General features: G+C 35.4%; 5 protein-coding genes across 7 annotated transcripts; 3 read left to right on the top strand and 2 right to left on the bottom strand.

The window, feature by feature from the left end:
- The first annotated feature begins 2 nt into the window (after positions 1-2).
- TSPO (TSPO(outer membrane tryptophan-rich sensory protein)-like protein) lies at positions 3-797 on the top strand. The gene has a single exon (XM_012977733.2). The coding sequence runs from the start codon at positions 29-31 to the stop codon at positions 623-625; it is 597 nt and encodes a 198-aa protein (XP_012833187.2). The 5' UTR covers positions 3-28; the 3' UTR covers positions 626-797.
- LOC105954046 (2-oxoglutarate (2OG) and Fe(II)-dependent oxygenase superfamily protein) lies at positions 753-2,355 on the bottom strand. The gene is made up of 4 exons (XM_012977718.2): positions 2,010-2,355; positions 1,893-1,924; positions 1,343-1,513; positions 753-1,222 (listed from the first exon to the last, which is right to left on the bottom strand). Exons 1-4 carry the CDS (start codon positions 2,263-2,265, stop codon positions 899-901), a joined length of 783 nt encoding a protein of 260 aa, XP_012833172.2. The 5' UTR covers positions 2,266-2,355; the 3' UTR covers positions 753-898.
- A 448-nt stretch (positions 2,356-2,803) lies between these two features.
- On the bottom strand, positions 2,804-7,671 carry TOC159 (translocon at the outer envelope membrane of chloroplasts 159). Its single transcript, XM_012977686.2, has 2 exons — positions 7,375-7,671; positions 2,804-7,284 (listed from the first exon to the last, which is right to left on the bottom strand). The coding sequence occupies exons 1-2, from the start codon at positions 7,421-7,423 to the stop codon at positions 2,933-2,935; spliced, it is 4,401 nt and encodes a 1,466-aa protein (XP_012833140.2). The 5' UTR covers positions 7,424-7,671; the 3' UTR covers positions 2,804-2,932.
- A 3,097-nt stretch (positions 7,672-10,768) lies between these two features.
- On the top strand, positions 10,769-18,219 carry LOC105953990 (AAA-type ATPase family protein). 3 transcript variants are annotated; one of them, XM_012977666.2, is made up of 27 exons: positions 10,769-11,123; positions 11,220-11,385; positions 11,532-11,656; positions 12,349-12,468; positions 12,546-12,692; positions 12,793-13,391; positions 13,537-13,658; positions 13,747-13,838; positions 13,928-14,144; positions 14,237-14,300; positions 14,383-14,531; positions 14,627-14,697; positions 14,793-14,966; positions 15,073-15,144; positions 15,236-15,337; positions 15,419-15,508; positions 15,596-15,671; positions 15,770-15,866; positions 15,949-16,018; positions 16,103-16,282; positions 16,371-16,493; positions 16,578-16,661; positions 16,764-16,948; positions 17,061-17,199; positions 17,315-17,374; positions 17,522-17,626; positions 17,711-18,219. In XM_012977666.2, the coding sequence occupies exons 1-27, from the start codon at positions 11,037-11,039 to the stop codon at positions 17,822-17,824; spliced, it is 3,630 nt and encodes a 1,209-aa protein (XP_012833120.2). In that variant the 5' UTR covers positions 10,769-11,036; the 3' UTR covers positions 17,825-18,219. The 3 variants fall into 3 exon arrangements, with proteins under 3 accessions (XP_012833120.2, XP_012833127.2, XP_012833133.2); XM_012977673.2 differs by having other exon boundaries at positions 12,546-12,678; positions 12,860-13,391; XM_012977679.2 differs by having other exon boundaries at positions 12,546-12,606; positions 12,860-13,391.
- Positions 18,220-18,971: 752 nt separating this feature from the next.
- Positions 18,972-21,611, top strand: TPK1 (thiamine pyrophosphokinase1). Its single transcript, XM_012977650.2, has 6 exons — positions 18,972-19,326; positions 19,426-19,522; positions 20,091-20,163; positions 20,617-20,715; positions 20,886-21,135; positions 21,253-21,611. Exons 1-6 carry the CDS (start codon positions 19,194-19,196, stop codon positions 21,369-21,371), a joined length of 771 nt encoding a protein of 256 aa, XP_012833104.2. The 5' UTR covers positions 18,972-19,193; the 3' UTR covers positions 21,372-21,611.
- The last annotated feature ends 6,205 nt before the right edge of the window (positions 21,612-27,816 follow it).

The following is a 27,816-nucleotide window of genomic DNA, read 5'->3' on the forward strand; positions in this document are numbered from 1 at the left end:
AAAACACACACACACACACACTATAATCATGGCTACCCACCAAGACCTCAAACACCGAACAAAACAACACGAAGAAGAAATCAACCAACCACAAGTAATCGAAGCAACCTCCTCCGACGACGGCGAAATGAACCGCAGAAGGCAGAAGAAATCCGGCATGGCGCGGCGGGGCCTCCGCTCGCTGAGCCTCGCCGTGGCGCTGCCACTCTCCCTCAGCCTGATCGACATCTTCTACTTCGGATCCAGCAGCCGCTACCGCACCCTCCCCAAGCCTTTCTACTTCCCGCCGCTGTGGGCGCTGCACTTGGCCTGTTTAGCCACCGCCTTCTTCTCTGGCCTGTCGGCGTGGCTTGTTTGGGCGGAGGGAGGATTCCACCGCCAGCCCACAGCTCTGATGCTGTACTTGGGGCAGCTCGTGCTCGGCCTCGGGTGGTACCCGATTGTGTTCGGGGCGGGGGCAACACGGGTCGGGTTGGTTATCTGCGGTGCCCTGTTCGGAGTGCTTGTAGGGTGTGTGAGGATGTTTAGGAATATGAATCCGATTGCCGGGGATTTGGTTAAGCCGTGTTTGGCATGGGCGGTTCTTCTTGCTCTTGTCAATGTTAGGCTTGTTTCTTCTCACTGATAATATGCAGAGAACCAATCCCCTATGTTTGCATGCCAGGCCACCTTTTCTTTTTTAATATGTAAGAAGGTTTCTGTAAGAATGAGATTGTTGTCTGTATGATATTGTAAAGTTCTTCAAGAAAACGTTAAAAGCGTCGTAATAAAATTTTAAATATTTCAAGGGTTCGAAAGAGTAGTCGAAATCAGTCGAAATCGATGTTTACCGACAGTTTTTTCGCACAATTTCACATGATATTGAAAAGTAAATACTGTAATTTGAAACAAGATTCCTTTATTCTGTCCCACACAGCCTTCTTAGTGTAACAGAAGTTCTTCTCTTCTGGTCGATTTCTTGTTCCTGCCACTTCTGAAATCCGGGGTTTCGATTTATTTCGTGCTTCCATTGATAGCGTGCCTCTCCCCACATCAAGATTACAGATCCTGGGTTTAGAAGTACTGGAATCTTTGCTGAGGGCACGCACTTCTGATTCGCCTCTTCGCGTTCACCGATGACTTCTTCTTCGACTGGGCTGAAATGCATCACACAGGACGACTCCAACGAGACTATTGCTATTCCATCTTCGAACCGCATAAGGTCAACATGTGCACATATTCCCTACACCCCAAATAACAACATTGTCAGAGGCTCTGGATTTTGCAGCGAACTTGTAAAGGATAACAGGACTACAAACGAGATAGAATTCGGTTAATCTGCGGTACGAGGATCGTAACGCACCTCACCTGGCTGATATATGTTTACTATAAGTTGGTTGAAGAGTGGTTCCCTCCCTATTAACTTTGAAGGAAACAGGCAGCTTTCTTTGCTGTTATCACTCAATAGAACATTCTCGCGGATCATGCGCGAAAGCTCAAGGGCCCATGGGGGAAGATCTCCAAATCTCATTGCCTGCATTACAATAGATGATGCATTAGATACAAATATATGCCGTGTAGCACATGCAGAAAGAAGCAATCACTGTAACAACCGGTCGATTGACGAACGAACGGAACGAGTAGTATTGAGCAGATGCCTTCAAAAAGCAACTAAAACTAATCGTAAAACACCTCCACTTGCAGATATGGTGAACACCTCTAAGGAAAGGGAATAAAAACAAAGCTCAATGGAAAAGCAAACATGAGACAACTTATTTTGCCTGATCAGCATGTAGTTACATTTTATCAAACAGTTTCTGCGCATAAAATTAAAGGCTCAACTGAAAAATCTACACCACATGATAGTGTTAAAACTTTTCTAGTGGTAGAAAAGTTAATCTGCAAATAAGTACCTGATTTTGCGAGGCTTCACCCAAATATCCCTCTGCACCAAAAAAATTCCAAGCATAAAACTCTCGACCATAATCAAATCATTTCATACAAAGGAATTTGGGTGATGTTCCAATCACCTTTTTCAAGAGCGGAGAGCAAGGAACGCTGTTGATCGGCGGACAGAAAGTCCCTGCAAATCGAGAGGCCATTGATTTCTGAGATAGGTTCCCAAATACTGTTATCCCCGAAGATTGACTGAGGCCTACCGATTTCACTGTTCGAATGGTTGAATTGAACTAGTTCTCGCCGTTCAGGCGACGCTTCGCCGTCGCTGTCTGACGATGAATCGCCGAACGCTTCCCTGAGAATCGCTTTCAACTCATCGTCCTCCATTTAACCCAATTAACAATTACGCGATTACATTTATTTATTCCTCAGTATTCATTCCTTTTTCTTTTTCCAAATTTAAATATGAAAAAAAAAAAATTCAAAATCAAAGTATAAATATGTATAAATCGATTTTCTTTTCACTTATAAGTTATAATATAAAATATATAATAATATTGATATAATAAGTTCAATTTTTGAGCAAAGAATTCAATTTTTCGAGATTATTTTTGAAAATTAAAATCATATGGAAAATCGAAGTGGAATGCATATATATATGATATATCTAAAGTCCCATTCCATAAAAATCGGAAAAATCAAAAGTCATTGGTATTCGGAAGTAAAAACATGATATCAAAATCGAAAAAAAAAAATCGGATCGAAATAGAAAATTCCGTCAAAATTTCGACACAGAAGCAACAGTTGAGAGCCTCTGAATGAAGTATGTTCTCTACACATGGATAGATACACCAATCATATAAATAATGGAATAACAACTTCCATCGCTTCAAAAACAGTGCATGCAAAATACCATCAGGAAATATAATGGAAACAAGAGAATTATTATTCAAAAAACAAGCAGAGCAGCCAATAACGAATAGAGCTATTTGTCTTGCATGCTACAAAAATCGAATACAAACGCAGAAACAAACGTAAATAAAAAAAAAAACAACTAGTAAATCGGATACTTTTCGCCCCCACCAGCAAAGAACTTCTTGTACACAGAAAGCACCGTCGGAATAATGGCCGTCAGTGCCAGAGAAAGATGCTCCGAACTGCTAGTCCTCACCGTAATCTGCCCACTAAGCTTATTGTTGATCCCAGCTCGTACAGCCACCTTCGAGTTACGACCCAATGAAAACTGAGCCAAACTATTCAACCCGAGTGCTAAGTCTCCCCTCCATTTGACCACAGACACACTCAGCGTTGACTGAACCTGACCGATCGGATAGTCGAGCTCCCTCCTCTGCAGCTCGAAGTTTGCTCCATAAGCAGTGTCCTGTTGAGACCTCACCGCACCTGCACTCCCCGACAAAGAGTACTGCTTGCCCAACGAAATCTGATCCTCGATCTTCACACCGGGGACCACGTTTTCGCCCAACAACGTGAATGATAATCCACCTGTCGCCCGATGCTTTTTCAGATTCTTGATTTTGGCTTCGCCTCGGAAGATGTAGGCGAGTTGCTTCCCCATGCTCTGGATATCGAAGCCAGCCATTGTCGATATGTCATCTCCGTATTTAGCAGAAACGGAGGAATCCAAACTGATGCTGAAGTCTTTTTTGTCCTTTGTGACTTGGACGGTGTAGACAGCTGGGAAACGACTGGCGATTGCTAGGCTGTGTTCGAGGTTGACCCCGTCGTAACCACAGTCATGGTCCCAACCATGGTTATCAAGAACCGGCCTTGCAAGAAACTGCGAAGTGGGCTCCAAGAACCTGAATCTGTACGCGGGGTTGTCGCCATCGAACGAAGGTGGCAGAGCCATGTCGGGAAGTGGGACCGCGATAGGGGCGGCAGCCCCCGCATCAGCATCATCCTCTGCAAAAGCATAATCACCTGCAGCAGCGTCTTTACCACCATTCTTTTTCATCTCCCTCATTCTCTTCAACTCCTCTCTCCACTGCTTCTTCTGGAGAAGCTTCACCCGATAGTCGTATTCCTCAAAATACGCTTTCCTCTGTTCTGCCGTTAGCTTCGCCATCTGAGCCTTTTTGAGAGGCTTGAAAGGCGGAAGCTGATCATACTCATCCACTCCTTCTTGGTCATCGTCTGATAAATCTTCGTCCAAGTCAATATCAGAGTCAACGCTGTCACCTCCCTGATCAGACTGAAGTTTCGGGTGGGTCCGAGTCTGCAGCATCGAAGAAAGCATGTACGGGAGAGGCGGTGCGCGCTGCCGCATACCGAAGAGCTTTCGATGATCAAAAGGGTCTTGGGGTTTCGAGAGAGAGCTCGCTTCTGATAGAATCTTCATCGAGTAGCACAACAGCAGTAACTGAGGCCTCCAGATCTGACCGTTGGGGAGTATTTTGTGGCCGTCTCTGTTTTTCCGACAAGAGGGGTGGTTTTCCACGAGAGAAACAGGGTTCATCAGACTCGGACTCATCATTCGAAGATCGCCTACGGCATGGCCAATGGATTGCTGGACAACATGAGACCTCTGCGAGACAAAAACATCGTAGCTCAGAGGGGCACCGGATGGTCCATCTGGCGGTGCAGAAGCAGCATGAGTGAGAGTGACGATTGCACTTCGCCAGATGGAAGAATTAAGAGAGCTGGTAATGGTTTTCAAGAGCGGCAGATCGTTGAGATCTCTAGATTGTGCGTCCAAACGATCCACATAAAGAACAACATCAGGTGGACTTTTCTTCGTGAACTTCTTCACAGAAGACAACACGCCACGGTTGAAGCTCTGTTCCATCACGGAAGATTTAAGACCAGGAGTGTCGATAACACGAACCTTAACTCCGTCAACAAGTCCAGAAATCTCTCTTGCTGAAGCTGTTCCGGTTTCGAATGCATCAATCGGAGCCTTCTCTTCTCCAAACACTGAATTTATGGTGGCACTTTTCCCCACACCAGATTTTCCAAGAACGAGGATGTTTATCGAGAAGTCCAAATCATCGTTCCCCCCTGCTTCGAGCAGCAAAGCGGTCCTCTTAGCAGCATCCAAGTTGAAAGTATGGGTGCTTTGTCTCCCTCCAAGAAGTGCCAGCCTGTACAAAACCTGTGCCGCCACAGATTCTTCCGGAGAAAGGCCTAATCTGTGAACAAGCCTCAGAAACTTCACTCTAATCTCCTGCAACTTCTCCAGTTTCTTCTTCTCCTCATCACTCAAACGATCCTCAACTTCACCACCACCACCGCCGCCAGCAGAAGGAGCCGCAGTGCCGAAAAGGCTGGGGCGGTTCGGACGTTGGGCGGGCCTCAAAGACTGGAGGGAAGATCCGAGACCAGCTGGACGCTCCACTGAGAAAAGCCTCGACCCGTCTTGAGAGGTTATAGTGATGCTGCCTCCGTCTGACTCAGCACGGCTTGCAGCTTTCAAAAGAGCTGCCAGTGCAGCATTGTCAAACAACTCCTTCCCATCTCCCTCTTCGTCAGTTTCACCTTCTTCTTCTTCCTCCTCCTCCTCTGAATCCGTGACAATTTGACCATCAATACCCCTAGACTGATGAAGTGAGCCCTCACCACCTGCATGAGAATCCTCAACAGATTCTCGCTCCAACTCCTCGATGAACTTTTTGGCGGCTTCGGAGCTACCAAAAATCATACCGTCACTGTCCTCATCTGACATGGAATCTTCGGGGTTAACTTCTTCACCATTGTCATCTTCTACTGGGGGATCATTTCTTCCAATAACTACTGGTGGTGCAGTTCCAGTATTTCTACTGTCGCCCGCTTCTCCTTCAACCTCCCCATAAGTAGCAGTCTTGGCCGTGGTACTATTCTCAACAGCCTCGGAAATAGGAGCAGACTCGTATTCCACGTCATCTTCTACTTGGAGATTATTAGGTTCAATAACTACTGGTGGTACAGTTACAGTATTACTAAGCCCGTCCAATTCTCCTTCAACCTCCCCATCAGCAGCAATCTTGGCCGTGATACTATTCTCAGCAACCTCGGAAATAGGAGCAGACTCGTATTCCACATCATCTTCTACTTTGGGACTACTACGCCCAATTACTACTGGTGGTGCTTTTCCAGTATTTTCACGCGGGTTCACTTCTCCTTCAACCTCCCCATCAGTAGCAATCTTGGGCGTGGTACTATTCTCAACAGCCTCGGAAATAGGAGCAGACTCGGGTTCCCCGCCACCTTCTGCTTCGAGATTATTAATTCCAACAATTATTGGTCGTGCTTTTCCAGCAATTCTAGAATCAGGAATCCTAGGCGACTCAAATTCCACCTCTGGCTTCTTTATTGTATCACCGCTATCCACAGAATCATTACTTTCCGAGGATGCGTGAACTCCATTTTCCAAATCAACAACACCCACTGCATCTGAATTTTCATCTGCATCCACAACATCAACTATATTGGCTGCTAAGACTTCCCTAGTACCGACTTCTTCTACATCATCAGCAGTTTCAGTAGGGCCACTGACCGATACAAGTGGAACCTCTACTCCTTCAATCTTTTCACCTTCCAATTCCCCGACAACAACAACCCCCGGTCCCACCTTATCAACCTGAATGGCATCAACAACAGAATCCCCTTCAGATGCGAGTGCCACATCAGCAAGACCAACGTTTTCCGCAACCTCTTTAGGCTCTAATTTATCCACAGAAGTTAAATTTTCCTCTTTAGGCTCTGTCTCATCAACAGCAACAGGGTCCCCTTGACTTGTCTGCCCCTCGTTAACAAGACTAACGACCTCCGACTTTTCTTGTTCAATCACAGCCACTTCAGAAATCACCTCCTTCTCCGGTTCATTCCCCGCATCGCCATCCTCCTCCGTCTCTCCAACAACAACTACACCAGGTGCAGCCACGTCAACCTGAATGGCGTCAACAACAGCATCCCCTTCAGGCGTGGTTTTCACATCAACCGCATCAGAGAACTCCGATTCTACATGCTCAACGACAGCCGCCTGAGAAGCATCTTTTGCCTGAGGTTCACTCTTTTCGTTTACCTCAGACTCCTCGACTTTCATCTCCGCTTCTCTAACTCCCACTTTCCCCTCTTCCCCATCCACTCCATCATTGGAATTCACGCCCAATTTCTCCACCGAATCAAGAACCTCACCATTCCTATCAAAACCCTCAACCCCACCAACCTTATCCCCCTCCAAAACCCCACCCCCCTCAATATCCTTATCCCCTTTTTCGACATCATCGTCATCATTCACAACGACCCCGGAAATCGGCAAAGATTCAATCTTTTCCAATTCATCAGAATTCTCCTCCTCCACAATCTCATCCACAACCAGTTTATCCGACGCCGGTTCGAACTCCTCATTACCGCTCACATAACCCTCGTCCTCGGGTACGGTACCCTTACTATCACTTCTACTATCACCTGCCGAAGCAATTTTATTGTTCAATAAAGTTTCATCCTGAGAATTAGCATAATATAAAGAAGAAATAATAAATTGGGAAGAAGTAGTACCTGAGGAGACTTCGGAGATTGGCTGGGTCGTCGCTTCCTTAGAATCCATGGAAGTTCAGAATTGAAAACGAATAGAATAAGGAATTAGGAGAGAAAAGGGTTTCGACGAGGGTTTATGGATAAGAAACAGAATGAAGAAGAAGAGAAGATATAGGGGAAGGGGGAGGGGGATTGTGATAAGGTTTTTTGGTGTGTTGGGCTTTCTGATTCTGCAGCCGTAGTGTGTGTGCTGCGTTTTCTGAGGTTTTCCGTTGGATTTTTGCTATTTGTTTTTTTTTTTTATTTGTTTTTATTTTCTTTCTATATTAATTTTATCATAATATAAAGGGTAAATTACGGAGACTCCCTCAGGTAAACTCAAATTACGAAAAAATTCCGCATGTTTTGGTAATTACAACTAGCACCATCAACTATGAATCTTATTACATGTTTAGTCTTATAGTATCAAATTCAACATAACCCTCTAGGTTATGACTTACGTGGAATGTGTACTCATTTTGTGCAAAAACGCAGTTTCTGATGCACCACAGCCTGATACTTCCAAACAGCTACAAATAGAAAATATTCCACATAATCTATAAGATTATACTAAATTTGATATCGTAAGGGTGAACGTGTAGGAAGATTCATAGTTGAGAGTGTTGTAAACATGTAATTACTCAAACATGAGGGGGTTTTCGTAATTTAACCTTACATTAGAGGTGATTGTGATTTACCCTATTATAAAATAGATACTGTAGATCTGCAATGAATCTAAGGCTCAAATTATAGAAATTAAATTAGAGTAAACTGCAAATACTACCCCTGTGTTATCTCAAAATAGCGAAAACCCCCCTGTGATAAATAAACTAGCAAAAACCCCCCTGTGAAATTTAGTCAAAGGCAGAATCCCCCCTAGCTGATTTTTTAGACTTGAAATGACAAAATTGTCCCTCAAAATGTATTTATATATATACATATTATATGTATATCTATTCTTTTTAATTTGTTTGTTTAGAAATTAAAAAAAAATAGTAAACAACTAAATTGATTATTTTTTAAATAAAATAATTAAAATATTTATAAAATATAAGAATTTATTAATTGCAAGACTCCAGGGGTATTTGTGTCTTTTTATATCAAGCCAACCCTCAAATAGTTCCATAGGGGGGTTTTTGCTATTTAAATAATTTCACAGGGGAGGTTTTTGCTAGTTTATTTATCACAGGGGGGTTTTTGCTATTTCGAGATTATACAGGGGTAGTTTTTGCAGTTTACTCATTAAATTAAGTTAACTTACTATTGTATAATAACAAATTAATTAGTAAAATAGGTATGAAATAATTTTGATTTGATTTTGATTTAATTTAATTCCAGAATAATTTTTATTACTTTATAAAAGTCTGTATTTGAGAATAAAAAATGTTTATTTATCACGTAACGAATAGTAAATAATAATTAATAAATAAATGGTAGCCAAATTCTCTCTCCCTTAGAAAATATCGAAGGCTGGTATTTGACATTAAAACTAACAGGTGGAATTGGTCCAGTCACATTACTGGAAATTTGAACTAATTTGTTTGGTTTATGTGTTGATGATGATGTTTAAGTTGCTAATTTTTGTCTCTTCAATCCCTCTCATTTTTTTATCTTTAATGAACGGCCTCTAATAATCTTGGAAAAAGGAAATTATTATATTATTAATATTAAATAACTACGATCGAACGAGCTCGTTAAATCTCGTAAAAAAAAATGGGGTTTTTTTTTTTCAAATTACAATTAAATTCAAATATTTATATTTTTTTTATTTCAAATTACATGACAATTCGGTTTTTAAATTGTTTTGGGCCTTTTTCATATTGGGACATTATTCAAGTAGACTTGGATTTGTTTTTATATTTTTAATTATTATTATTTATTTATTTATTTTCCCTGAAGTGTTGCAAAATTTTGAGACAATGCAAGTTTGGGGCAGGCAACGTTAATAATGTGATACCTAAATTAATTTTGCCATTTATGTGCTACCTAATTCAATAATTGGAGATGACTTTTTATTCATTTATTTTATTTTATTATAATATTATATAACCAAATACATAAATCGTTTCTCCTATCCTACTGGCTAATTCAAATACTTCAACAAAAAACAACATACTCGTATTTATAACGGTTGGAAAATATCTTATATATAAAAGAAAGAAACGTTCAACAACCCAAAAAATCCTAATGGTATTTATGTAATTATTTGTTTTTAATATTTTTTCTCTACTTATTTCTAACTATAGTTTTAATAATTATTAATCTCCTATTTTTAATCAATATATCTCAAATCTTAATAGACAATACTAGAAATTCGATTTGTTAAATCTTAATCTATTTATTTAGATTATAAATCTTAATATATAAGATTTAAAAATATTAATGTTTATAAAATATGAATAATACTACATTTTTAAATTTTACTATATTAGTGTACTATATTTTCTTATTATGTATTAAATTGATTATTTTTTCACTATTTAAATAATATTCCGTGCATCGCACGGGAGAAAAATGCTAGCTTTAATAATAATAAAATCTTCCCCAAAATTGACCCTCCTTTTTCAAATCCGGACTCGCACTCAATTTGGTAAACAACCAAACACCCCCCAAACCCACACTCTAATTCACCACACACCTGCAACCAACTCCCTAAAGTAAAGTGTAATTACAGAAAAACTCTTATTTCAAAGAAATTACATCCAACCCATGCAGTTTGTAACTATCTTACATCCATCCCTTTACAAAACGGTGTCAATGCAAGAACTCTACAAACTACAAAGGGTGGATGTAATTATGGAAATATAAGGGGTTTTTTTTCGCAAAATCCACCTTACATCAGGGTTGGTTGTAATTTACCTAAAAAAATAGAGTTTAATTGATTTTTCTTATTCCAAATTAGTAATTAAATGTTAGCATTAATACGTATTTCAGAACACAAAAATAAAAATAAAAAAATGCGTGAAATGTGTAAGTTTTGCTTTCAATTGTAATGAAAATATTTTAGTTTTCACCCGATAACTCCACCACTTATGAGACCCTACTACACCAGAAGAGATACACCATACAATTTTAAATCGTAAGTATAAAAATGATAATATTTTTAAATCTCGAAGGACAATATTTTATAAATTTTCAACATAATAACTAAAAATGCCACTAACCTTTCATTCTTTATGACAAGACTCTTTCAATATTGTCCTACAAAATTTTTTTTTTTTTTTTTTGAGAAAATATTGTCCTACAAAATTAAAATGAGATGAAATATTAAATTACTTCGAAATTTCATTCCAAAATTAATTAACAATTAAAAAAAGAAATATATATATATATATATATATATATATAAAAAAGATTTATTATATAAATAAATAAAATAGTCACATTTTTTTTACCTATATATAAGCCGATCTCACACAATCATTCACCTTTTTCTTGATTTCTTCCATTCCCTCAATCTTCTTTTTTCTCTCTCCGTCTTCTCTCTCCCTTCTCACTATATAGCTGTGTTGTAATTACAAATTAAAAAATTAATTCAGACAGACAACACATTCGCTATTCGAATAGAATTCTTGATTTTTCAGTCTGAAAAATCAAATCTTGGGATTCTTTTCTCTAGATTAGTAGATCAGAAAAAAAAAAGAATGGTTGAAACGCGGCGGAGCTCTTCTTCCTCCAAGCGCACCCTCTCTTCGCCGTCGTCTTCTCAGCCCAGAGGAAAACGATCCAAGGTTAGGGTTTTCTTATGGTTTAGTGATTCGCTATTTTTCTCGATTTTTGGTTTTTTCTGAGTTCCGAATCCTCTTTTTTTCTTTTCGTGCATGCAGGCGTCGTCTTCTTCGACGAACGATTCGCCGTCTTCAGAGGAAGTCGCTGTCGCGTCGGCGGCGAAAGAGTTGGAGACTGGATCGGTTGATCCGGCGAACGGCGGCGGCGGCGAGAATCAGTCGGATGATGCGGCGGCAGAGAAAGTAACGGAGGCGGTGGAAGCAGGTGAGGTCTTTATTTCTCCCACGGTGATCTTGTGCGGCTGAATGTTCTTTGACTTGATTGAATTTCGGTATTATCTGATTTCTTTTTGTTGGGCGATATCTTCTGAAATTGATTTTGTTTTTGCAATCAATGGCCGGTGGATGCAGATGATTCTGTTATTAATGAGGAGGATGAAGGTAAGTCCGGTGGGCCATCCGACAGTGGAGGAAAGGGGCAACTGAAATCTAATGGGGATGCTGCATGGGGTAAACTTATTTCCCAGTGTCCAAAGGTAAGGCTTACTCATTTACTCAAATTTTTTATTTTATTATAATCTTTTAAAGTTCATGAACAAGAAAAGATCTTTTTTTTTCAAGATTGGATGAATGTTGTTCTTGACTTTGTCATTGAAATTGATTCTTGAAATGCCGCAATCAATTGTGTGTTAGATGTAAGCAAGGGAACTATCCCTATCCAATTGTCTTATCGAGATATAAGAACCCTCCCGTATCATACTCGAGTCTTGCATTAGTTGATTGTTTAACAGATTGTACTTTTGGAACTGGGCCGAGGGAGATGGAATCGAAACAATTTTGAAACATTCTAAGAAGCTATTTGGGCGTCTTAAGAAAATTAACCTCGTCAAAGAGCTTACATTGTACCATATTTTCGGACATGACTGTGTCAAAAATCAAAGCTTTGAGTTCTTGCATTTTTCCTATTGTTTTTTCGTTTTAACATTAACCAGAGGTTTAGATGCAGCAGCTATATCAAAATTATGACATGGTGAAATGACCTTTCGCAATCCCTGATTGGAGTGGAATGAGTTGTTTCTATCTTATACAATATTTTGCCCTAAATATGCATGTTTCCGTAGATACTACATTCTCTCATGTCCGCTTGTTAAATTACCATAAACCCTGCTTTCACTATTGAATCGCAGTTCAAAATCGTGACTTTGTTTTTGCAATTTGTTCCTCCCAGATTCCACATGTTGTCATACATCGTCCAATTTTCACTGTTGGTCAGGGCCGCCAATGCGATTTGTCGCTGAGTCCAACAGTTAGTAATTCCTTGTGTAATCTAAAGCGCAAGGAATCAGAGGTAAACTGTGATTCTGTTTTGCTCGTGTTCAATTTCGTCGAAATTCAGATGTTTACTGACTCTACCTGTGATCATAGGGAGGAGAATCGTGTACGGAGCTTGAAATCACCGGGAATAAAGGATCTGTAGAAGTGAATGGTAAGCCTTGCTCGAAAGATTCGACTACTCCTTTAAAAGAGGGCGATGAGTTGGCCTTTTGCTCTTCGTCTGGTAAACATGCTTATGTATCCTTTATACCAGCTACAATTTTTTTCTTTTTTTCTTTTTTCCTGTGCCTATATCTTCTTGTTAGAGTTAAAGGTATATTCCTTGACATACTGTTAGATTTTCCAACTCCTGACTGATATAAACTCATCTCCAATCGATGTGCCGTCTCCTCTTTGCATATTAGAAACGAACGATGGAACCATAGAAGGATTACACATAGAGGCAAGACCGGGCGACCCTTCTGCTATTTCCGTCGCATCAGCTCTCGCGTCGTTATCGGACCATCACGCCGAAGAATTACCCCCGTCTCAGAATGGTTCTGAAATACCATCTTTACCCTCGGCTTGTGCGGTTTCAGACACTGACATGAAGGACGCTTCTGACCATAACGACGGTGCTACTGTGTCACCTGTGGAGAATGTTGTCATTGACGATAAAATGAATGTTGATGGTGAGAGTGATAAAATTAATCTTGCACCCGAGTTGAGGCCATTTTCGCAGATGCTAGCTAGTTCGTCGACCCCTGCGTTTGGTGTGAGTGGTAGTATATCTAGAATTCTGGACGAGCATAGGCCGAACAGAAATCAGCGCAAGCATTCCGATCCTCCCGTTTCGTTAGCATCAAGACGTCAAGCTTACAAAGATGCTTTACAACAAGGATTGTTGCATTGCAAAGATATCGAGGTTTCATTTGATGATTTTCCGTATTATCTCAGGTAACAACATACCGTATTTATTTTTATTATATCAAAGCTTACCACAGATGCAGGGGTACTAGAAATAAATTATGTAATATTCATTTGACCCCATTGACTCTTTCTATTTAGCATACCATTTTAACAAATTTCGTATTGCTGACAGTGAAACCACCAAGAAGGTTCTTATTGCTTCGGCATACATACATTTGAAATGTAATAAATTTACAAAGTTTGCGTCGGAACTCCCAACATTGTGCCCGAGAATCTTGCTGTCAGGTCCTGCAGGTAATGTAGCTCCGTGTTTTCATTTTATTTGTGCACACATTCTGTCCTTTACGATCTTGATCCTTTGAATTTGTTCTTTTATTCGTAGGTTCTGAAATATACCAGGAAACATTGGCAAAGGCACTTGCTAAATATTTTGGTGCCGGGCTTCTTATTGTTGATAGTATTGCATTACCTGGTGTAAGATTACATCGTTAGCTGATTTCAAATGCTCGTATCTCTTATAAAGTATTTATTTTTTGGATTATATTGATTTATGGTTTTTCCAGGGACCAACAACAAAAGAAGCTGATTCGGTAAAAGAAAGTTCAAAGCCTGAGAGAGCAAGTGTATTTTCAAAGCGGACCGCTGCTGCGCTACACCTTAAAAAACCAACCTCGAGTGTAGATGCTGATATTACTGGGAATTCTACTGTAAGCTCTCACCCTACTATGCCTAAGCAGGAAATATCTACAGCTACATCAAAAAACTATACTTTCAAGAAAGGTACAATTTTTATTCGGAACTTTTTTCTTATCCCTTTTGTTTTATATTTAGGTTGAGAAAATATTCTAAAGTGATTTCTTGTTGTTTGCCAGGCGATAGAGTGAAGTTTGTCGGTTGTATGCCAGGGTTTTCTCCTGCTCAAACTCCCGCAATGAGGTAATCTACGCTTTAATGTTATCTAGCTGAGTGATTTTATATTTTTTATGTTGTTATAAATTAACCCTTTTATCTTGTGCAGGGGACCAGCCTATGGTTACCGAGGTAAGGTGGTACTTGCTTTTGAGGAAAATGGCTCTTCTAAAATTGGGGTTCGATTTGATAGAACAATTACCGAAGGTAATGATTTGGGAGGCCTCTGTGAAGAAGATCATGGTTTCTTTTGTGCAGGTAATTTGCATATCCTCAGTTTATCATTGCCCGTTTTTGTTGGTTCTTGATTATTAATTTTTTTTTAATGATGGGCTACATGTTAATCTATGCAGCTGACACACTCCGTCTTGAGAGCTCTGGTGCTGACGAAATTGACAAGCTTGCCGTAAATGAACTCTTTGAGGTATACTCGATTCCTTAAAGCAAAAATGGTTTCTCTTTAGTTGCATTTTATGGCATTGTCCACAGATACTTACAAAATACCTTTGAAATTTGTAGGTTGTTTCGGCAGAAAGTAAAGTTAGCCCATTGATCTTGTTCTTGAAAGACATCGAGAAATCCTTGTCCGGAAATACTGAGGCATATACGTCTTTGAAAGTTAAGCTTGACAGTTTATCGGAAAACATTGTTGTGATAGCGTCACATACTCAGACAGACAGCCGCAAGGAGAAAGTAAGTTTCAGTTATGTTGTTTATACTACACCCCCCCCCCCCCCCCCCCCCCCCCCCCAATTACCCCCAAAACAACCCCTCTAATTTATGTGCTGAATACGTACAGGCTCATCCTGGTGGATTGCTTTTCACAAAATTCGGAAGCAACCAAACGGCATTGCTTGACCTTGCCTTCCCGGTATGCCCAGTTATTTACACTTGTGACATTCTACACTTATTGGCTCATTTTTTATTAAACCTAATGGAGATTTTTTATTTATTTTTGGCAGGATAATTTTGGTAGATTACATGATAAAAGTAAAGAAGCAACGAAAATAACGAAGCTGTTTAACCGCCTTTTCCCAAACAAAGTGACCATTCAGATTCCCCAGGTAATTTGGATTCTGTTTCTGATAGTGTTTTTTACCAGTTTAAGTTTAGAAGCAAGCTCTGATTCTTGCTTAACATTACAGGAGGAAACAGTACTAGTTGACTGGAAGCAACAGTTGGATCGTGATATTGAAACAATGAAATCTCAATCCAATTTTGGTAGCATTCGCTCCGTACGTCACATCTGCTCCCTGTTTTTTTAATTATTTTTTTTAATATAAACTTCAAAATAATTGTTTAATTAATTTTTATACCTTCAGGTTTTAAATCGGTTCGGGCTCGAATGTCCTGATCTGGAAACTTTAAGCATTAAAGACCAAGCTTTGAATAATGACAGTCAGTCAATTTCTTACATCTTAAAAAAATCCTCAAATTTAGGTTTACATGCCTCGGTTTGATTTTCCCTAATGCTTTTTTTTTTCTAATGGTGACAGATGTTGAAAAAATTATCGGCTGGGCTTTAAGCCATCACTTTATGAATTGTTCTGAAGCTCCACTCAAGGACTCAAAAATCGTCATTTCAAGTGAAAGGTGAGTCTTTGTTTAAGGAATGACTCGAAATTATTGGCTCGTATTGGTTAAAGTTCTTATTTTTTCTGTATTTTAATTGCAGTATCGTCTATGGAGTCAACATCCTACATGGCATTCAAAATGAAAACAAGAGTTCCAAAAAATCTTTAAAGGTGAAACTTTGCTAACCTAAATTAAGTTGTTCATAAGTTAGGGCTAAATTAAGTTGTCCCTAAAATCGAAATACTTGTTTATAGGATGTGGCAACTGAAAATGAATTTGAGAAAAAGCTCCTCGGGGAGGTTATTCCACCTGGCGATATCGGAGTTACTTTTGATGACATCGGCGCACTTGAAAACGTGAAGGAAACTTTAAAGGAATTGGTGATGCTACCTCTGCAAAGGCCAGAATTGTTCAGCAAAGGGCAGCTGACAAAGGTAAAATCCTTTTTTGAATTTTAATTAATCTTGATTTATTACGGAGAGTTTATCTTGTTTGTTAATTAACTTCAATTCTTTTCGGCAGCCTTGTAAGGGAATATTGCTGTTTGGTCCTCCTGGTACTGGTAAAACTATGCTCGCAAAAGCTGTTGCAACTGAAGCTGGCGCAAACTTTATTAACATATCTATGTCGAGCATCACTTCTAAAGTACATTTCTTTGTTTGACCTTTAATTTGGTATTAACATAAATTAAATGTGTCAAGCAACTCATTAATTTCTTTTTGCACACAGTGGTTTGGTGAAGGAGAGAAATACGTGAAAGCAGTATTCTCTTTGGCTAGCAAAATAGCCCCGAGTGTTGTTTTTGTTGATGAGGTTGGTTTAATCTTCCGAAATTTCCCTCTTTTTTTTTTTTTTTTTTCTTCTTGACACTTTTATCGTGATAATTTTTTAATTAATTTATTTTTTTGGGTTTAGGTTGACAGTATGTTAGGGAGGCGGGAAAACCCGGGAGAACATGAAGCAATGCGAAAAATGAAGAATGAATTTATGGTGAACTGGGATGGTTTGCGAACAAAGGATAAAGAACGTGTTCTTGTACTTGCAGCCACAAATAGACCTTTTGATCTTGACGAGGCTGTAATCAGGAGGCTTCCCAGGAGGTATTTATTTGCGTTGCTCAAACCCTTAATTGATTTTTATTATACCGAAAAGAAACAAGTGCTTGTTTTATTTGACTTTAATAAAGTCAACTCTAACCCCGACACTCGGTAGGTTGATGGTGAACTTGCCAGATGCTCAGAATAGGGAGAAAATTTTGAAAGTGATATTAGCCAAGGAAGAATTGGCTCCCGGCCTCGATCTTGCAGCAGTTGCCAATATGACCGACGGGTATTCCGGAAGTGATCTTAAGGTTTGTGCATGCATTACATTATCTCGTATCCTGCATTTATGTTGTTAAAATTATTTATCTCGTCTTTTTTTTTTTTTTTTTTTTTTTTTTTAATTTGGGACTCGTTTGTTTTCAGAATCTGTGTGTGTCGGCTGCCCATTGTCCTATACGGGAAATTTTGGAGAAGGAGAAGAAGGTGTGTACACTTCAATATATATATATATATATATATATATATATATATATATATATATATATATATATATATATATATATATTTAAATGTGCCGTTATTGTTTTCATTTCGAAACTAATCTAATCGAACTTGCATGTTAAATTATAGGATAAAGCCTTGGCAGTGGCGGAAAACAGACCGTTGCCTGCGTTGCATAGCAGTGTAGATGTTCGTCCTTTGACTATGGATGACTTCAAATTTGCACATGAACAGGTATATACAATTTGTTTATTATAAGTATTATTTTTATATGGTAGTTCTTTAATTTACGCAAATGCGTATCTCGTAAAAATGCAGGTATGTGCAAGTGTATCATCAGAATCACAAAACATGAACGAGCTTCAACAGTGGAACGAACTTTACGGAGAAGGGGGATCAAGAAAGAAGAAATCATTAAGCTACTTCATGTAGAGACGACGAGGATATTATTTACAGAGAGCTGTGTATAGTGTTCGATGTTTAGGCGGTTCGATTTCGGAACCTGTGAACCTGGAAATCCAGTTTCAGGTTCCTCTACCCTTTTTTATGAAGGCATGCATGCATTTGTGTATCATATATATAGTTTTATGGCTCTATTATTTTGTCACCACAAATATATAAAAAATAAATTTGTACTCTAATTGTTTTACTTCTTTAAGGGCTCTCTCTCACATGCATTTTGTATATTCAAGATTAATTCACTAATCAACTCATAGATTTAGATATTTTTCATTTCTGTCTTTTTTTTTTTTTTTTTTTTTTTTTTGTTTTGTTTTGGCGTTTTGGAATAATGTGATCTATTTAGTTCAAAGATTAATATTTACATTTTCTTTTTTTTTGGTAGGCAGTGGTTGTTACATGTGGGGTTTTATACATGTTCTTTTTATATTGAAGTTTATCATGCTTTTATATTGAAGTATATTAAATTTATTTTTGTATATATTTTTTAGGATAAATTACAGTCAATCATGAGGTGTCAAATTACGAAAAACCTATCTTGTTGGGTAACAATCACTCCCTCACTATGGGTCTTTTTACAAGTCTACCCTAGTCGTGGTGTCGAGTTAAGTTGAATTTTCTAGATAATGTAGAATATTCTCTAGTCTGTATCCATTTTATTCCATTCCATCTTAACATTTTAAAACGAGATAATCGCAAGACGCGTGTCTTCGAATATCAGACTGTGGTGCATCTGAAACTGTATTTTTACACAAAACGAGTATAAATTAGAGAACATTCTATATATATCTATAGGATTTTGTTGAATTTGACACAGATGCACATAAGAACCTTCACGTTCTATAGAGTTTAGAAGATTTTGTTGAATTTAACATTGTAAGAGTATGCGCATGAGAAGATTCACAGTTGAGGTGTGGTTGTAATTATCTATGAGTTTAGTGGATTTTGTTGAATTTGATACAAATGCGCATAAGAACCTTCACGTTCTTTAGAAGATTTTGTTGAATAAAGACGTGGTTGTAATTATCTATTTTTTTTTTTTGTTGTAAATTGACTTTATCGGTGACCATAATTTACCCTATTTAGTAATGAGAATTTGAGGTTTGAATTTGCTGAAGTCAAGCTTCATAGATATTATATTACTTAAATAAGGGAAGCATCCTAAGCTCTCAATTTCAACAAACCGTGTTTTTTTTTCCTATTTTAATTTTGACTCCCAATTTATTCGTCCATTACCCGATATTCCCCATTCCCTGAAAAAGTGAGAAAAAGTTGAAAATTATCAGAAGTCTTACGCAACTTATCAAAGAAGCTCCGCCGATTGGGAGTGCGCACGTTAGCAATGGAGCTGATGACTCATTCGTCAACCTTCCTTCTCCCCAATCCTTCCGCCGACAATGGCCCCGCGCCGACATACGTGCTTGTCGTACTCAACCGAAACCTCCCGCGGTTCACTCCGCTCCTATGGAAGCACGGTGATCTGTCATGCACCGAGTTGTTTTCTGGATTTACTTTGTCGCGTGTTGATATTTTTTTTTATTTAATTTTTTTTTTCCGTTTGTTTTGTAGAGCAGCACAACTTCGCATCTGCGCAGACGGTGGTGCCAACCGACTGTATGATGAATTGCCGCTGTTATTCCCTGACCAAGACGCCATAGCTATTCGTAAAAGGTTCGATCAAACGTCGTTTAATTTTGACTGTCTCGTTCTAGATTATTTGGATCTTATTGCAATTTAAAGTAGTTGTTTGGACTGATTCGTGTTGTATGATTTGTTTAAGATGAATTTTTAGTTAAATTACTGTCTCAGTCTGGCGTGCCGACGAAGATTAAACATTCAATAATGGCCGGGGTTTATGAGGGTTTTGAGATCTAATTGTTTCGTCTCTTCTGTTTAATTTTACAATGTTGATAAAATTATGTCTTTTTGTGATGCCAATGTATTTTATGCGAACGTTGGTTTTAATTAAGTTGCTCATAGATGAATTAAATGTAATTCAGTTCTCTCACTGCAAGACATAAGTGGATTCTTCTCGGTTAACTTTAAAAAAGCTTGGCACGTTGTCTGTGTCTCAATTTCCGGGATTTACTGTTTATGTGTATGATCCGTTGAATAATTGTTTTGTTGGTTCCCCAAGTCTTACATTGAATAGAAAAAGTAAGTAAATATTATGCGATTGTGGGGGTTTTTGATTAAAAAAAAAAACTAGCTATGCTGAATGTGTATTATTATTATCCAGGTATAAGCCGAATTTAATAAAAGGCGACTTGGATTCAATTAGAGAAGAAGTTTTGGGATTCTACAAAGATGTGGTAAGTTTATCGTAATATCCCTAAATCATTTTTATCTTACTTTTGATCCGCAGAGGCCGCCTCACTCTAAAGCCACATGCAAGTTTATTTTGGTGTGTCCTATTGCTTTCTTCGAATTTGCGACAACACTTGCAGATTGTAGACTTGTAGCTTGGTCTACTTCCTTCATAATCTAATGATTTAGATTCTTTTTATATATAAGAGTTCAATAATATCGTAGCTTAACTGGTAAGGCCAGGAATTTATTTAAAGATTTGATACGACTGCTGAACTTGAAGGATACTAGTTTATTCTTAATATTTGGTCAGTATACCATCTATGCGCATTGAGGCAATGCAATTGACTAACCCGGTGATTTTTTCACTTCGAATTTCAATGCTATAGTTCCAAATAAGAGTGTGTTCGCGTGTGATGCTTTGCATTTAATGAGAACTGTCATCTGCATATATGCAGGGAACCGAGGTAATTGATGCTTCGGATGATCAGGACACCACAGATCTACATAAATGCATTGCATATATTCAAGATTTACCGAATCTGAAGAATCAAAATGTATGTATAATTCTTTTTTATTACCTTATTCATGTATCAATTGTAGCTCTGTATATGTCTGTCCGTGGTTTAAGATTCCTTGTGTTTCTGGCCATTCAGTCAGCGTGTTGCTTTTACCGAGGCAAACTTAATCGAATTATAATTCAGATTAACCGTTTGGTTCTTTTCAGGTTTGTGTTCTTGTTGCTGGAGCACTCGGTGGGAGGTTTGACCACGAGGTTGGAAATATCAACGTCCTCTGCCGATTCTCAAGCATGCGGATAATTCTTCTATCGGATGATTGCCTCATTCAACTTCTTCCCAGTAGTCATCATCACGAAATCCATATCCAGCACAACGTCGAGGGGCCCCACTGCGGTCTCATCCCTATTGGTGGACCTTCAACACGTAATAAAACCACCGGCCTTGAGTGGAATCTTTGTGAGTATCTATAATTGCAATTACACCGTCACATATCTTGATAAAAATCACTATTCAGTATTTTGTGCTGTTCGCTAAAGTTTGAGCCTGATCCATCTCTATTGCTCTGTGTGACAGCTGATACGGAAATGCGATTTGGCGGTCTTGTAAGTACATCAAATATTGTAAAAGGTGAAATAGTGACGGTGCAATCTGATTCCGACCTCCTTTGGACTATATCCATCAGAAAGGAATGATCGATCGCCGTTGGGTGGTATTGGTTTCGTTATAAACTACATTACAATGATATTATTATACCTTTCATTACTTGGATAGTAGATTACCGCGAGTTTTGCTGTATTAGTTCCATTTATATTTTAAAATATTTATTTTGAAATTTTATTCTTTGGATAAAATAATTTGTGTGCTGAAATCTTCGCAGCTGGAATGTAACTCAATACAATGTATACTTTTGTTTTTGAGAAATTTGTTATATATATATATATATATATATATATATATATATATATATATATATATATATATATATATATATATATATATATATATATATAATGTATGTGAGCTTCTGTAAAATGGGATTTCGAAATAAGATTTTACTAGTAATTCACCCGTGCGATGCACGGGATCAATTCTAAGTACAATTTTTTAATGACTAAAACACGACGATGAGGTAAATCAAACATTTTTATGAATGAAAAGAGAATGTTAATCGGCATGGGAGTAATATAAAAAATGAAAATATGTTTTAGATAAAATAATCGAACGAAAGCTTTGAATAGTTGATATATATTACGATATAATCTAAAAAGTTTAAAAACAATAGCAATTTCATTTGATTTAAGTACCGATATAAACAAAGTACATGACAAAAGAAAATATGAAATACCAAAATTGTGATATAAAAATTAAGATACATTATTTGATCCAAATTGTACAACTTTCTCGTCCAATACACTCGTATCCTTAACATAAACTTAATTCTCAAAGTAGTGATTTAGAGCATATGCATTAACATCGCTTATAACTCTCTTTGCGAGTAACATGCACATTTTTCGTTGTTCAATTGCAATCAGTGATACACATTACTGAAACATAATCACCCAAAAGTGTAAAAAATAAATACAATTTGTACTAAATCACCTTTATTAAAAAAAAAAAAAAACAAATTCAGTGGAGTATGCAATAAAATTAGCATAAAGTGCAAGTAAACTAACACGGAAAAATAATTATACAAATAAAAAATACAAACAACAAATGTATATTTGAATCACAATATACAATTTTCTGATATACATTCATATTCCCTGAAAAACTTCCTAGTAGACATTATTGTAAGTAATATTAGTCGTCTATTCCTGTTTGATGAATATTTTTATGCCACCTATACTCTTAACTCTCCATATTACTACGTATAATAGTCCATGACACCTCTATTCTTAACTCTCCATATTGCGACGTATAATAGTCCATGTCACCTCTAATACTATATTAATATTCATCTAATAGTAATACTAATATTAATACAAAAATCAATATTAATACTAAAATCATTACTAAGAGCAACTCCAATGCAAGAACTAAATGAAGTATCAAACTAAAAAACCATCATTTTTTTTCTAAAAGTATCAAAGTATTATATCAATTATCAAATGAATATTTACTGCTCTATTTTGATATCTCCCATTGGAGTTGCTCTAAGACTAATATCAATATTAATACCAATATCAATACCAATACTAAAACCAACACTAATATTTATACCAATACCAATACCAATACCAATACTAATACAAATGTCCAATACCAATACCAATACCAATACCAATACCAATACCAATACCAATACCAATACCAATACCAATACCAATACCAATACCAATACCAATACCAATACCAATACCAATACCAATACCAATACCAATATCAATACCGATACCGATACCGATACCAATACTAATACCAAGACTCATACTCGTACTCATACTCATACTCATACTCATACTCATACTCATACTCATACTCATACTCATACTCATACTCATACTCATACTCATACTCATACTCATACTCATACTCATACTCATACTAATACTAATAATAATATTCATATTCATACACATACACGTACGAATACTCATACTAATATCAATATTAATACCAATACTAATACCAATACATATACCAATGCTAATACCCCAATACTAATATTAATACTAATATTAATACTAAGCCGAGTCTTCTTGACTTTTTGAGTGTTCTGCTTTATCCGATGTTTTAGCAGCCGCCACCTAATACTGATATTGATACTAATATTAACACCAATTCTAACACATTACTAACACTAATACTAATACTAATACTAATACTAATACTAATACTAATACTAATACTAATACTAATACTAATACTAATACTAATACTAATACTAATACTAATACTAATACTAATACTAATACTAATACTAATACTAATACTAATACTAATACTAATACTAATACTAATACTAATACTAATACTAATACTAATACTAATACTAATACTAATACTAATACTAATACTAATACTAATACTAATACTAATACTAATACTAATACAAATACTCATACTAATACTAATACTAATACTAATACTAATACTAATACTAATACTAATATTAATACTAATACTAATGCAAATACTCAACTATTATTAATATATACTAATGCTAATACTAATACTCATACTAATACTAATAATAATAAACCCATTATAATACTCAAAGTTTAAATGTTTTATGAAATTGAGTCGCAATACATTAGAAATTTAGTATTTTCCCTCAAAAAGTAAAAATGTACTTCCTCAACTTAGATAAACTTGTTATCGATCGTATGCCGACATAATAACCATCTGAATAAAAACGATTGAAGTATTATGACAAATAGAAATGAAATCTTCACCAACCTATTGACCTATTTACAACATCATATGCACATGAAGCAATCTCCTACCTAAAGAGATTGCAAATACATATTGACCGACTTCTAAAATTCAGAAAAAATTGCACCTTACTGAAAAGATAAGCAATGAGTACTCAAGCAAGGATAACCTAAATAGTATAATTAAAATATTATTAATATTATATCTATCTAATTTTTTAAATAATTTGACTTCTTATGAAATTATTAATTATATTAAGGGTAAATGGCAAATAGACCCATGACAAGGACACTTAATTAAAAGAGGGACATCCAACTTTTTTGTCTTTCAAAAAAATCCAGTTCATTCAAACTTATTTGCAAATAAGGAAAATCCCTTTATATATACCAAAATTACTCCTAATTCATTAAAACTCAATTCAACTACAATTTCATGATTTACACCCCCAATTTAGCCAAATTTCATTAATTAACCAATTTTAACCATAATTTTAATTTTGACCCAAATTTTGACCCGCCACCACCGGAGACCGCCGGTCTCCGGCGTTGATTTTTTTTTGTTTTGAAAAACTTTTTTTCCACATAATTTTTTTCCGGCCGGTGAACTGCCGTTGACCGCGGTCTCCGGCGTTGACTTTTTTTTTTTTTTTTTTTTATAATTTTGTTTTTTGTTAAAAAAAATATTTTAATTAATATTACTGTTATGGCTGCTAAATTACTGTCTCCGGCAGTTATTTAACTGTCGGAGACAGTAATTTAACTGTAAATTGACTTTTTTTGCCTTCAAAAATATTTTAATTAATATTATTGTCTTTGCTACTAAATTACTGTCTCCAGCAGTTATTTGACTATCGGAGACAGTAATTTAACTGTTAATTGATTTTTTTTTAAATATTATAATTAATATTACTGTATTCGTTGCTAAATTACTATCTCCAGCAGTTATTTAACTGTCGGAGACAGTAATTTAACTGTTAATTGACTTTTTCTATTCTTAAAAAAAATATTTTTAATTAATACTACTGTATTCGTTGCTAAATTACTGTCTCCAGCAGTTATTTAACTGTCGGAGACAGTAATTTAACTGTTAATAGACTTTTTTTTTTTTCTTAAAAAAAATTATTTTAATTAATATTACTGCCTTGGCTGCTAAATTACTGTCTCCAACAGTAATTTAACTGTCTTAGACAATAATATTAATAATATAACTGTTCGACAATATTCATAATATTACTGTCCCAGACAGTAATATTACTGTCTGAGACAGCAATTTAGTAGTCAATATAGTAATATTAATCAACGCCGGAGACCGACGGTCAACGGTGGTTGACCGGCCGGAAAAAAAATTTCAGGAAAAAAAAAAGTTTTCAAAGAAAAAAAAAAAAAGTCAACACCGGAATCTGGCCGGAAAAAAAAACATTTCAGAAAAAAAATTATTTTCTGAAAAAAAATATTTTGGGGGGTTAATGTGATATATTTGTTTAAATTCGGGGTCAATGTGTAATATTAATGAAGTTAGAGAATAATGGGTGAAATTGATAAGAATTATTTTATGTAGGGTATTTTAGACTAAATACATGGGGATGAGTTTAATAGAGAGACTGTTTTTTTTGTACCAAAATGCATTTAAGTCCCATGTGATGGGTTTTTTTGTCATTCGCACTTATATTAAAATCATCACAACAATCCTTAATAATATTTATTTCTTATGATAGACCGTAGTTCATTATTTGATTAAATGAATTTGACAGTATTTTCAATATCCGAGAAAATATCAATATCAATATATATATATATATATATATATATATATATATATATATATATATATATATATATATATATATATATATATATATATATATATATGTATATATATATATACTCTTACATGTTACATTATATTTTATAAATATTTTCACTATATAACTATTTATGAATATATATAATAATAAAAATAAAATTTTGTATATTTACATATTTAAACCCTTACAATTTTGTTTACTAATTTATCAAAAGCAAATTGTCAAGAAAAAGGAATTCAATTTATGATATTGTATACATAGCCATTTAAATGTTATTTCAGTAATGTTTAGAACTCTAAGATTAAGCAAAAAAAACTTAAAAATTTCATTACTTAAATTTATAGCATATTTAAATATCTTAGTACAATTAAATATTTTAGTAACTATAATGTAAAAAAGTAATAATTTTTCATCTATAGGAATTGTGGAAAGAGTAAGTACGAATATATATTTAATAACTTTCAGATATGTGAGGTCCATAATACTAAAATATTTTGTAATATATCACCACATGCATGTATAATAATAACCCATAGAAATATTTATATGTTTACCAAATATTTTGTAACTTAAAAATCAGAGTCGTAATAACTCATTTAAAAGTTTTTTTTTTAGAAACTCATTTAAATGTTATTATAGCATTTAAGTTCTAATAAATCGACGTCATGTCAAATTATGTTTTATATTTATTTTGATTATATCTATTGTAAGAATTAGTTACACATGTAAGATAAATTATATCAAAATTGACAATTAATATATGAAACTAAATCTAGCAAAAAAAAAAAAAAAAATATACCACCTATTTGTAGTTGGGGTTCTGATTTTTTTAGTAAGTAATATTCATGTAGGTAACCAAACTAAATACGATATTTTACATAGTAGCTCGAATTGCCCATTAGTAAATATTTTGTTATATTATCAATAATACCAATATTGTATATTAATAATATGATTAAAAATATATTTTAATAAGGTAATGTATGATATACTATTTTAAAAGTTCTTTAAAGATATTTTTTTATTATATATATATATACATAAAAATATATTTCTACCAATATGTTTGATAATTTAAGACATTTAAGGTTATGTGAACTGTTCAAATATTTCAGCACACTAATAGTTCTAAAAGCTCACTTTTACATTTAAATTAATAATTAAAGATTTTACAAAATTATAATAACCAAAACAAACAGTTTCATTTATAGATAATACAAAATATTTATTTGTTTCGAAATTTTATAAGAACTTATGGATTAGAAAAATAAAATAAATATTTCACGTAAGAGATAAAAAAAAAATTATTTCTTCGTTACACTAAGTACTGAATTATTGTAAAAAGTCCAGATGAATAACCAGAACAAAATTTTACTCAACATGAATCATAATGATTAAGAAAACAACATAGATATTTGAAAAAAAATGAAAATCAACATTAAAGAAATTAAAATAAGCAACTAAATGCAATCAAATCATATAGTATCAACAATCTTAAACATAGTGGAAAAAATGTCCATTTTGCACCATAGAAGAAAATGATACACAACGAATCTTGTATTGCGGCAATACTCGTTGTAGATATACATATATATATATATATATATATATATATATATATATATATATATATATATATATATATATATATATATATATATATATATATATATGTATATATATATATATATATATATATATATATGTATATATATATATATATATATATATATATATATATATGTATATATATATTTAATATAAATTCGTATGAACAATTGGTAGACCAATCAAACTCCACTCACCGGCTCTCTTGGCACAATCCAAAAAAATACAATTATTTGATGTCACCGAGTCTTGAGTCTTACCTATAATCTCTATATTGTCATTGAGTATTGAGTTTTTCCTTGCAATTTCAAATAAGACAATTATTTAATGTAATGATATACTATTATGGA

Source organism: Erythranthe guttata, chromosome 4 (genome assembly GCF_056151865.1).
Source record: "Erythranthe guttata isolate IM_541 chromosome 4, IM_541, whole genome shotgun sequence".
NCBI lineage: Eukaryota > Viridiplantae > Streptophyta > Magnoliopsida > Lamiales > Phrymaceae > Erythranthe > Erythranthe guttata.

Excerpts from the sequence above, each read along its gene's own strand:
- TSPO (XM_012977733.2), top strand. The coding sequence starts at position 29 with ATGGCTACCCACCAAGACCTCAAACACCGAACAAAACAACACGAAGAA.
- LOC105954046 (XM_012977718.2), bottom strand. The coding sequence starts at position 2,265 with ATGGAGGACGATGAGTTGAAAGCGATTCTCAGGGAAGCGTTCGGCGAT. Across the intron at positions 1,925-2,009 it reads GCTCTCCGCTCTTGAAAAAG|AGGGATATTTGGGTGAAGCC; the intron begins GTGATTGGAACA and ends TTTTTGGTGCAG. Across the intron at positions 1,514-1,892 it reads GTGAAGCCTCGCAAAATCAG|GCAATGAGATTTGGAGATCT; the intron begins GTACTTATTTGC and ends ATTGTAATGCAG.
- TOC159 (XM_012977686.2), bottom strand. The coding sequence starts at position 7,423 with ATGGATTCTAAGGAAGCGACGACCCAGCCAATCTCCGAAGTCTCCTCA. Across the intron at positions 7,285-7,374 it reads AATCTCCGAAGTCTCCTCAG|GTGATAGTAGAAGTGATAGT; the intron begins GTACTACTTCTT and ends TTGCTTCGGCAG.
- LOC105953990 (XM_012977666.2), top strand. The coding sequence starts at position 11,037 with ATGGTTGAAACGCGGCGGAGCTCTTCTTCCTCCAAGCGCACCCTCTCT. Across the intron at positions 14,301-14,382 it reads GCTCAAACTCCCGCAATGAG|GGGACCAGCCTATGGTTACC; the intron begins GTAATCTACGCT and ends TATCTTGTGCAG. Across the intron at positions 15,145-15,235 it reads TGCTTGACCTTGCCTTCCCG|GATAATTTTGGTAGATTACA; the intron begins GTATGCCCAGTT and ends TATTTTTGGCAG.
- TPK1 (XM_012977650.2), top strand. The coding sequence starts at position 19,194 with ATGGAGCTGATGACTCATTCGTCAACCTTCCTTCTCCCCAATCCTTCC. Across the intron at positions 19,523-20,090 it reads GCCATAGCTATTCGTAAAAG|GTATAAGCCGAATTTAATAA; the intron begins GTTCGATCAAAC and ends ATTATTATCCAG. Across the intron at positions 20,164-20,616 it reads TGGGATTCTACAAAGATGTG|GGAACCGAGGTAATTGATGC; the intron begins GTAAGTTTATCG and ends GCATATATGCAG.